This window comes from Coptis chinensis, chromosome 2, assembly GCF_015680905.1.
Source record: "Coptis chinensis isolate HL-2020 chromosome 2, ASM1568090v1, whole genome shotgun sequence".
NCBI lineage: Eukaryota > Viridiplantae > Streptophyta > Magnoliopsida > Ranunculales > Ranunculaceae > Coptis > Coptis chinensis.
This window is the reverse complement of record NC_141457.1, coordinates 15,164,044-15,175,597: the sequence shown is the minus strand read 5'-3', so window position 1 is coordinate 15,175,597 and position 11,554 is coordinate 15,164,044. Positions and strand designations below refer to the sequence as shown.

At 36.9% G+C, this 11,554-nt stretch overlaps 1 protein-coding gene across 1 annotated transcript; it reads left to right on the top strand.

The window, feature by feature from the left end:
• LOC147515066 (uncharacterized) lies at positions 1-1,133 on the top strand. The gene is made up of 2 exons (XM_086592783.1): positions 1-299; positions 551-1,133. Exons 1-2 carry the CDS (start codon positions 1-3, stop codon positions 1,131-1,133), a joined length of 882 nt encoding a protein of 293 aa, XP_086448909.1.
• The last annotated feature ends 10,421 nt before the right edge of the window (positions 1,134-11,554 follow it).

The window sequence follows — 11,554 nt, the reverse complement described above, 5'->3', positions numbered from 1 at the left end:
ATGGGTATTTTTTTTAAAGGATTTTGTAAAGGTCAGTTGTTAACAACAGTAGGAAGAGATGGGAACAATCAAATGTTCCCAATTGCTTGGGCAGTTGTAGAATCTGAAAGCAAGGATAGTTGGAAGTGGTTCCTTGGGTTTCTATTGAGTGACCTTAATATTACTGATAGGCTTGGCTTGACAATTATTTCAGATCAACAGAAAGGACTTATTATTGCAGTGGAAGACCTTTTACCTCATGCTGAGCATAGAATGTGTGCAAGACACATTTATGCAAATTTCAGAAAAAAAATATACAGGTATAATTTAATTTTTTGTTCCATTAGTTTATAATTGAAAATGACATTGTTTCTTCATTTCACTAAATTATATAGTGTATAGGCACCCAACTGAAATCCTTGTTCTGGAGAGCTAGCAAGAGTTCTACACCTCAAGAGTTTGAAACAGTCATGAAAGAGGTAGAAGTATTGTGTCCTGAGGCTGCTGACCATCTAAAGAACAAACAAAATCCTATGTGGTGGTGTAGGGATATTTTTAGTTTTTGGAGTAGGTGTGATGCTGTGGAGAACAATATGTGTGAAACTTTTAACTCCACCATTGTTGAAGCAAGGCATAAGTCAATTATTGGAATGCTAGAGGAAATAAGGGTGAAAAGCATGGTTAGAATGCATAAGAAAAGGGAGTTGTTCAGAACTTGGGTTAACACCATAACTCCTTATGCTAGGAAGAAGTTAGAGGAAAACAAAGATGAAGCAAAGTTCTGGCAACTGCTATTTGTTGGTGATGGACAGTTTGAAGTGAGAAAGAGTAATGGTGATGGTTATGTTGTTCATATAGAGAAGAGGAGTTGCACCTGTAGAATGTGGGAACTTAGTGGCATTCCATTTGGCCATGCCATATCAGCTATGTTTCTTTCAAAAGAGAATCCTGATACTTTTGTTTCAAGTTACTTTCAAACAGAGGAATACAAGAAAGCATATGGACATTTCCTACAGCCTATGAATGGAGAGAGGTTGTGGCCTACAACTTCTTATTCAACAATTGTACCTCTTAAGGCTAGGAGGATGCCAGGGAGACCCAAAAAGAATAGAAGGATGGAGATGCATGAGGAGAAAAAGAAGACTAGTCAATAGAAAGGGGACTCAAATAAAGTGTGGGAGATGTCAAGTACTTGGTCATAACAAAAAGAATTGTACAGCTGAACTTGTTGCACCCAATCCAAATGTGAATAATCTAATTCATTATTGATTCCTAATCTAATAGGTAGTTATATTTATTTAGGACTATCATACATAATTATTTTTTGGTTGTCTATATCCTATTTATATTGTGGTTGTTTTACTTTGTTATGAAGGAAAAAAGAAGATACTATGCAAAGCCATCAAAGACAGGATGTAATCAACAAAGCAGAAAAGGAATTCCAAGAGGTAGAAAATTAAAAGCACTAGCTGAAGAGCCTAGCAATACAACAGCAACACCAACACCAATAGACAATGCATCACCACCAGACAATGTACCACCACCACTAAGTAATAATGCACCACCACCAGCTGACAATGCACCACTACCACCAAGTAAAGGTAAGAGACCTGCAAGTCCACCACCAGCTGACAATGCACCACCACCATCAAGTAACAATGCACCACCAGTAGCTGCCACTGCACCAGCTCCTAAAAGATCAAGAAAAGGTAATAGACATGCAAGTCCACCACCAGCTGACAATCCACCACCACCACCAACTAACAATGCACCACTACCACCACCACCAGCTGTCACTGCACCACCTCTTAAAATATCAAGAAAACGTAAGAGACCTGTAAGTCCACCACCAGCTGACAATGCACCCCTAGCTGACAATGCACCACCATCTAGAAGAGGTGGTAGGAGAGAGGTGATTCTAAAAGGATATGGGTACTACACATCTCCTTTCACTGGTTCCTCATTTATAAGGGCATGTATCTTATGTGTTTATTAGGTTAGTATTTTAGATTTTTGTTTTGTTGTCTTAGTGTGAATTCTTTGCTATGCTATTCCACAGATGCCAGGACAGAAAGAACATGTCATGTTAGAAAAGGGAAACAGGTACAAACCAAAGGGAAAAGCATCTTCCACAAAACTGAGTTTAACACCATCTTTGTCTATCTTAAGTTATGCACCATCATTGTCTATCTCAAGTTCTGCACCAGCATTGTCTATCTCAAGTTCTACACCACTAGCTCCAATTGTCAATCATCAATGTGAAGCAACTACAAATGAACCACAGGCTAAGAAGAGTAGGACTAAAATAGTAGGGTTGAAGACTAGAACAAGCCCTAGAATAATGACAAAAACTGCTTGGAAATGAAGACAATGTATTTGGATACTTTGTGCTATGTTTTTTTAATTAAGGATAGGAATCCTTAAGGATAATATAGGATAATATATGTATGTTCCTTTTGGATTTCCAGCAGGATAATTAAGGACAATGCCTATATTTTGTTCCTATTTTGTCAGATAAGAATATTTTGTAGGAATTTTGTACCTATTTTGTCTATAGGAACCTTGTCTATATTTTGCTTCTGTCAGATAATGGAATATTGTTCCTATCAGATAAAATATTTGAATTTGTCTATACTTTGTCTATATTTGGTTCCTCTATATTTTGCTCTTGTCAGAAGAAAAAAGGATCTAATATTTTACTTCTTGTCAGATATTAGAATTTGTTTATATTTTGCTTCTTGTCAGATGAAATAGTCTATACTTTCACATAACACTTTTGGCTATTTTCCGGCCTATTTCACATACCACTTCACCTCTGACACAATACCCTGTTAGTCATGCCAAATAGACAAAAAAGCCATCTTCAGCAGCTTAAACATAATTCGGAATCTGACATTTAGCAGCTTAAACATAATTCTGACATTCAGCAGCTTAAACATAATTCGGAATCTGACATTCAGTATCTTAAACATAATTCTGACATTGCAATACATAATTCTAAAGCAACACATAAACATCCACATAAACAATGAAGCAATACATAACCCATAAACAATGAAGCAACACATAAACATCCACTTGATTGATTCTGACATTGCAATACATAATTGATATTTTGACAGAAAAACTAAGACATCTTTGCTTGTAGGGAACAAACTGGTACAATACATAATTCCCAATACATAAAAGAATTCCATACATAAAACCAATACATAAACATCCACAATCACAATAAGAAAACATAAAACATAAAGGACCAAACATAAACAAAATACTCTTAAAAGAAAACTAGACTAAACAACAACAATACTAGACACCATCACTTCTTGGAATTCCAAATTAAACTTCTTAGACACCATCACTTTTTCTGCATAGTTTTCATGCACACACCTGCAGCAGCTAGTGCTAACACAATTTCTTTCATTTGCTTTTTAGATGGCCCTGCTTCTGCTGCTAGGGGTGGTGTGCTTGAGGTGCTTGCTTGAAGCCTAACTGATCTCCTTTGTGACACAATAGACTTTTGGAATCCTGGTGGTAGCTCATCATCATCATCTGGAACAGCATCTTTCTCTTTCACAACACAGTAGGGAATACATTTTTCTGCTTTTCCTTCTTCCCCAAGCACGTCAATGTAGCACAACTTCTCACATTTATGACAGACTCCAATATTTACGTCTCCATCTTGGTACACCATCTCCATGAACAATTTCCTTCTCTGTGTTGTCTTCATCATTTCACATAGTTTATCATAGGACTCCCTTAGCTTGGATGTGTCCATCTGAACAATCTCCAAAGCTAATTTCACAATTTCAAAAAAAGAGTGATCAACTGATTTCGAATAATGGTGAGAGTAGAAAGTGGTGTGAGTAAAGAGCAAGTTGTTCTTATGTAGAAGATGAGCATTGGCATTGGTACAAGTAAAGAAATGGAACTAAAGAAATTAATACATACTACTACTCAACTAACACATTCATTAAGCACAACTTACAATGCAACAAATATCAATACAATCTATCCAAAACAGTTCGGAACCAAACAGTTCTAAGTTATCTTTCTAAGTCTTTAAGTCAACAATATCAGATTTCTTACACTTACATTAATTGATGCAGTTCTCTTATCACACCATATCCGAATCCATATTCAAACGTAACCCAACAAAAAACCCAAAAATGTAACCCAAAAGAAAAAATGTAACCCAAAACAAAAGCCTGGGACTTACATTCAGTTGATGTTGGTTGTTCCATGTTGGTTTACTAGCTGCCTTCGACTTAGGTTCCTTGGTCTTATTTCCAGATTGAGTTCTAGCTTGAATTGGCCTTGCTTATGACTCCATTACCACATTTTATACTCAAATTCCATTACAGCCACTTAGACAAAGGAAATAAATAAAAGAATATGAAACAAACAAGAATAACAATGATCATTTTCTTCATTTCATTGGCCTTCTTCAGCTCAGAAACTTGGCTCTCCAGTCTTTCCTTTTCTGTCTCAAGTGCTTTGATCTTTTCTTTGTCCAGCTCATCCTCCCAAGTGAAGAATTCACACCTTTTTGGATAGTATTTACACCCTATGAATTTTCTTCCTAGATTTTTTGGTGTATTTGACGTTCTTATTTTTGTCTCAACCCCACAGAAACAAGAACCTACTGAATTCACCGATGCAGTTGACATCTTTGCAAAAAACTTGAAATTGAAAACAAAAGGTTCCAAAACAAAATGGAAGATAATTTGAATAATTGATAGAATTGATAAGAATGATAGCTAGGGTTGGAATTAGAGAAGATGATGGGTAGAGTTGGAGTTAGAGAAGAGAGTGTTGGAGATGGGTTTAATGTCTGGGCTTATGACTGTTGTTGGGTTTAATGTCTGGGCTTATGATTGTTTTTGGGTTTAATGTCTGGGCTTATGACCGTTGTAAAATTTCTTTTTCTTTCTGTTGAAAAACTTGTTTCCACAGAAGTAATTTAGGGTCCACATAAACAACTGTTAAGTTAATTTGGATGGAAATTTGATGGAGTCCCCAAATTGTTAAAATTGAAATGTTTGATACCCAAAATGTTAACAAAAAAAGTTGGTTGCCCACTATGTGAAATTGGCCATAGTTGGATGCCCAGAAATTCCATTTTTCCTTTTGCTTAAAGCAAAACAAGTAACAGAGCTGATTGTCAGAGACATGAAAACAAAGATAAATGTAATCAATGTCAAAATGGAAGCAGGACCAGAAAGGGCGAGATTTGAGCAGTTATGGAACAAAAGCACATAGCTAGTGACTAAAGTGTAGATGGGAAAAACCAGCAGAGGGTAGCTACTCTTGAAATACAGATGGGAGTGTACGAGACGCAAGAGGCCAATGGGCAGTAGTGATTCAAGATAGTAATGGGGAAGTATTGGCAGCAGCACACGGGGTATCCCAATACAATACAATAGCATTGGTGGAACTAGAAAGCCTTGAGCAAGGGATGAGACTAGCAGAGAGGCACAATATCAGGAGAATAGAAGCACAAATGGACTCACAAAATTTAGTAGCTTTCATCAAGACAAAGAACTACCCATGGCAAGCAAGGCAAATGATTAGAAGCATATAACAAAGGAAGGCAGATCTTTTATTGTTTTCAATTAAGTATATCTTTAGGGAAATAAATAAACTAGCAGATGCATTAGTTGCAAACTGCCCAAATGTAAGATGCATAGATATTGCACCAAACTCCTTTGCTGAAGATGTAAAGAAAATTGTATATGAATATTCAATAGGGAGAGAGTATGAGAGAATGTAAATACAAGCTATTTTTATATTTATGAAAAGGGGTAGGGGACCTCTTTAACAACCTCGCTTACTCAAAAAAAAAAAAAAAAAAAAAAAAAAGGAAAGTTTAGCTTCGACTTTAATAACAAAATTTATTACATAAGACATAAATTTAATACCAGGAAAAATATGAAAATCGATCAACAAAATACAACAACATATACACTGTATATCACTGAGAGAGCTAGTATATGTTGCAGACTCCTAAAGAGTGTAGATGTTGACTACTGACATCCTCAGGTTCCACCATTTGAGCAGAGTTTTGAGCATCTTAACGTGCATTTTGAAAGGTCTAGACATACAATCTTTAGTAGAGGGCAACAAACTTACATACAAATACATGTATGTACTTTAAGCATCAGACCAAACAATGTCCAATTCCCCCCAGTTGTTGCATGACACGCCCAAGGCTTCCCACACAACTCTTGATGCATCCATAATATTGTTAGGACATGGAGGCTGCTGCGACCATTAGCACTGATTGTGATGTCCTTAAGGCACCTACTCTCATGGTTAGTTGAACCATCCGGTTGAGAGTGCTACCGCAGGTTTGTCATTAGAATGGTACTGATTGTCGTATTCTGATGGGCCACCTCCATCTCCTCATTTTTGAAAATTGTTGAGTGTCAATAGTGCATTTATTTGTAGGACTCAAAACAAGTGGTGTAGAGCTCCCATTGCACATAACAATTTGAGTAATTTTCTTTGTTACATTTACCTGGAGGTTTTGTTCCCTTCACTTCGCCATTGGGTTGACAAGTCTGACCTTCAATTTCAAGAAAATCTTTACTGAGTACTACGATGCTAAAAGTATTGATCCCAAAAAAATGTTTTTAGCCATATTCTTCTATACTTTTCTTTCTTCCTGCTTACTCAATGCTTAATGCAATTATACATGAAAGGGAAGCAAGTGAGGCTATATATAAGGCATAATCTGGTACGAAAAGTTGTTATCATGGATTCATGGGCCAGAAATGTAACGCCCCAATTTCTATAACATTCCATCCGCCCGGTCTGAAACACTAAAGAAATGGCACGACAACAGCATCGAGTTCGCAAGGCTAAAAGAAAAGCTAGAAAGAGTATTCCATCCTAGAGAAGATGTGTAAAGATGGAAGTTTACAAAACTATCAAATTTTTATAGTTACAACTAAATCCAAAAATAGAAATTACAAGATCACATCTTAAAATGGATCCAAGGTTTTGCATACCTTTGTAAAACAACAAAATAACCAAAAGACATGAACAAGACAAGAACCTACTAAGCCTATCTAAGCGACACTCCCTCAACTACATGGATCACCTGCAAAAGAATTTCTATAAAGACGTCAACACGCCAACCAAGCAAATCTATCAACAAGCCCTTAAGATAATTATAATAAAAATTGGAAACAAGGAAAATAAAACACACATAACACAATATACTTTATGACAAATCTCAAATATACTAAGCATCACTTTGCATAACACATAATAAATACCGAGGTCTACGTAACGTATAGGTAATACATTCTCATACGTATAGGGTACAAATGGTTCTTCGCCATTCATTCAAGGCATCGATCGCCATGTTTAGCAATGGGTTCAACATGGTTGTCCCAACTTTACCGCCACTCTAACCCATGGATTCAACATGATCGAAGGTGCCACTTTTGTCAAAGTGAGTTCAACGTACATTGATAAAACGCTCTTTATACAATGTTTATTTTTTCAGTTACTTATTTTCTTAAGTCCGAGGTCCACAGTCCAAAGTCCAAAGTCCGAAGTCCAAAGACCCAAGTCCAAAGTCTAAAGTCCAACGTCTGTATAGTCGTACGTTTTAATCAAGTTACCTTACTCACGTGGGTTTGGTAGGATAGGTCGAGTAAGGGATCGTCCAAATCTTAGGGCTCGGAAAAGGTTCACAACTGGAATTACAACTTTTGGTGAGTAGGATTTTAGGTTTTTTTAGCTGGTTTTAATTAAATTAACGGTAATGCAAATAATGTAAATTACTACGGTGATTATATGTAGGTAAACAAAAATAGAGAAACAGGGAGAGAGTTAATCATACTCATGGAAGAATCATTTTTTAACAGTTTATATTACCACCTCACTACATCTCTAATTCGTCTCGTGTTCGGAGACGACGTCGAGTATTGATCCCTAGCGCATGCCCACATCTCTCGAGCAAGATCACACTAGCATAAGGAGTTGAACTAATATTTCATCTCGGAATATCATTTCAGCTCTTGGCTCGATTCCACATCACATTTGGACAAATTGAGAGCTGTCGACACCATAAGTCGCTACAGACATTTTAGGTCGCTACGGATTTTTTTTGGGTCCTTCGAGACTATTCTGGAGCATCAGCACTCCTAATTTGTACAGTCTCAGTCATTTTGGGACCGGATGTCTAATCTATGCTTAATTCCTAAGTAGTGATTCTAGAATATTAACGAGTTAATCCGAATTCTCACGAAAGCAAAGATAACTTCCCGGGGGATTAGCTCATGGTCATTGAAGGAATAATAAAACTTGCTGTATACATTAAGTAAATAAATACAGGACAGGAATTACACTAGAAAAGAAATGACTGTTATTAAGGGTAAAATGACTTACAGTATTTAAGCTGCTGGAAAGTAAATGACGAAATGTAAGTGCTGAATTAAAACTAACTACTGCTAAGCGGAAGCTAGAGCATAAAATGCTGAAGGAAAATATATGAAGGCCACCCCCTCATATATATAAGCTGATATATGAAGGCTACCCGTGAATGATTTAATTGAGTTTTGGCCTTATGCTAATTGAAACATTCAAAACTTTGAGAATCAAAGTTTTGTTTTTATCCGTTTTAATTTTTTCTTTTACCTTATTAAGGTTTCGTCCTTTAGCTAATTTCAATTCAAACCACCTGGTTTGAATTGGTACGCGTCTTCTATATTGCGAGGTGGCACCAAATTAAAACCATCACTTGCCACCTGCCTATGCTGACTCGTCATGCCTTCTGCGCCCGTAGAGTGGGTCCACTTCTTAGTATGTCCAGTGGTGGCGCCGATTTTGGCATTTTTACAACTTTCTGTCTTTGCGTAGAGTTTGTAGCCTTGGTCGCTCTGGCAGTTCACTAGCCAACGTTGGCACCCCGATTTATCCGATTTGAGCTTCGGAAGTTTGCTGCTTCTTTATATGTGGACCCGTTCTGCACTGGTTATGTTCTTTTGGAAACTTCGGCTCTAGTCAGGCTCTGTTGGGCTTCACTAGGGTTGAGTGGGAAACTTCAAATATTCCAGTATTCCTGTACTTCGATGCATGTTTTATCATTATATTTATTTTAAATGCGGAAACCTACAAAAGTACGAAAATATAATTATTACATGATCATTAAACATATAATCGACCAAAATGCTATGTCTCTCGGGGTTTAATATTACAGTTTTGGGTGCTTATCACACCACCCCCAAACAGCATTTTGCTTGTCCTCAAGCAAAGAAGAGACATCAAAATGATAAGTGGCCAAAAATGTGTTGTCCTAAGCTAAATCTCATTTCGCAGAGTGTGGTTACATTGACCGTATGCAACAAGGCCTTGAACCACTAGGAATTCCCTAGTGGACGAGTTATAGCCTCATGAGAGTTTTCCAAAGAAGATACTCACAAACTTCATTTATACTACAACGACTCAGTAACAAAGGCTTGTTTCCTTAATTAATCTCAGGTATCTAGACATCTCACTAGCAGGGAAAACAAGGATTTTATTCTTTCGAAATTCAAGTTAATATACATACAATAATCGAAACATTTATGTATGAGCATGCATGTAGTGATCTAATAATGAAATGTACGAGCAGGGCCGTTTCTGGATCCTTTGGATAGCGTCCTTAAGTAGGTTCTCACAGGTATGTGTCAAAACACAATTTCTCTCTTATTTTTTCACTCAAGCTTTGCTATATCTCCAAGGCGGTGGGCACACGTTTCCTCACATACTCAATGACAGTCAGAGGAGCCGAGGTCGAGAAGTCACAACTACTACTTAGTATCACACTATCATATTCCTAATTGAGCTAGAGGTCTTTATTAGGTGTTATGGGGCTTAGGTGGTAGTGTAAAAGAAAATGGAATGGAAAATTCAAAAATGATAAGTATGAGAGAATAAGGTCTTCGAGATATTTATACTAGCGAATCCGTATTTTCTTTCCTGCTTCTAACATGGGTTTCCATACTTGGATTTTTCAAGCTTTTGTATTCCCTTTTGATTTGATTTTTGGGGGGGAATTCTAACCTTGATATTTCTTTTGATTTTTGGAAACATATTTCTATTTTTTTCTTTTTCTTTTCTTCTAAAACAGGTAACTGATTTTGATTTGTGACAAGGTTTTTCTCTTATTTTTCTGCACTTCATCCTATTTATCATACTCATCATCTAGGTAGGCTTATTTATTTGTGGTTAATAGATTAGTAATAATTTTTTTGGTGAAGTAGAAAGGATTAATGAAAGGTTCAGTAGAGCGATTAGCAGTAAATTTTTTTTTTACAGGTGTGAATTTTTGGCTATATCGATCCAAAGAAGGCCTAAATTCTCGCCTAGGATTTGGGTAGTGATGATCAAGTAAGTAGACGTGTGAACTTCTCTATTCGGAAGAACTACTCCTCTGTGTCATTACTCATATATCACACATTTTGAGGCTTTTGGTTAGATTCTTACAGGATATGGAAACTAAGTTGTCTAACCGTGGGTCCTTAAACTTCCGGCTGTGTACATTTAATGATAGTCGGTGCATGAATGCTCATGAAAAGATGAAAAAACTATTGCATACGTATTAAATTAAGTTTCTAAGAACAAGTCCTAATTCTGATGCTAGGGTGAGATTCCAAAATATTTTTCATTATAGAAGGGAAACGAGAATTTGTCACTAAATACGTTTATTTAGACATTAAGTAAATTATATACAACTATGCATGCCTAATTTTTGCAAAAGGTTCTCACCACCCCAAACAAATCGTATTAATCTTTGGTCCTCAAAGTGTTAAGAGGAAGAAAGAGTATACCTGAGAGGCTTTGAGCAAAAATCTAGCTGACATCTTCCACAGAAATTTATTGTAACACACTATATATTATACATCATAAAAGTAGAAGCACACTGTTAGAGTAGCACACTGTTAGGTTATTTATTTATTTCACATCAAAGAGTAAAACAAATATGTACATGCATCAACTCACATTGCCCCAACCTTGAAGTGGGGGATAGTCCATCCTTGCCTCGTCCCTGTAGAAATGTCATTCCCTTGCATCCCGCCAATCTATCATAGCTTTGCAGACTTCACTCCACTTCCTCTTTTTTGCATTGTCTAGATGAGCTATCATTTTATCATCATCAGGGAAAGAACGAACTTTCTTTAGATACCTTGCAGGGCGTCGCCATGTCCTAAATCGCAAAGAACGAATTATCTTGTTTGTTGGACACATAGAGTCGACCTTTACCCAGTCCTGGAAGGTGGCCGCAAACTGTGGGAAGTATGTCCTCACTATCCCGCATCTTTATGAATCGGGGGGTGATATAATCTTCTTTGAAAAGACCGAGCCTTCTTAAGATTCTCAATTACTAGGTCCAGAATGTCAAAGGCGGTATGTTTCTTTGGGCCAATGCATGGAATGTCTTTCTTGTCGACTTTGATGGTGGAAAAATGCCAATCCCCCGTGATGTTCAGAAGAATAAATAACATGGCAGTTCCAACATTCATGGTCATACTGGCTAGTGGAATAGTGAAGTCTAGCCATCGGCCAGCTTCGGCACGTT

What these genes read in the sequence shown, in the direction of transcription:
- LOC147515066 (XM_086592783.1), top strand. Translation starts at nt 1, where the DNA reads ATGGGTATTTTTTTTAAAGGATTTTGTAAAGGTCAGTTGTTAACAACA. An exon ending in TTCAGAAAAAAAATATACAG is followed by an intron (nt 300 to 550) that starts GTATAATTTAAT and finishes TTTTTGGAGTAG; the next exon opens with GTGTGATGCTGTGGAGAACA.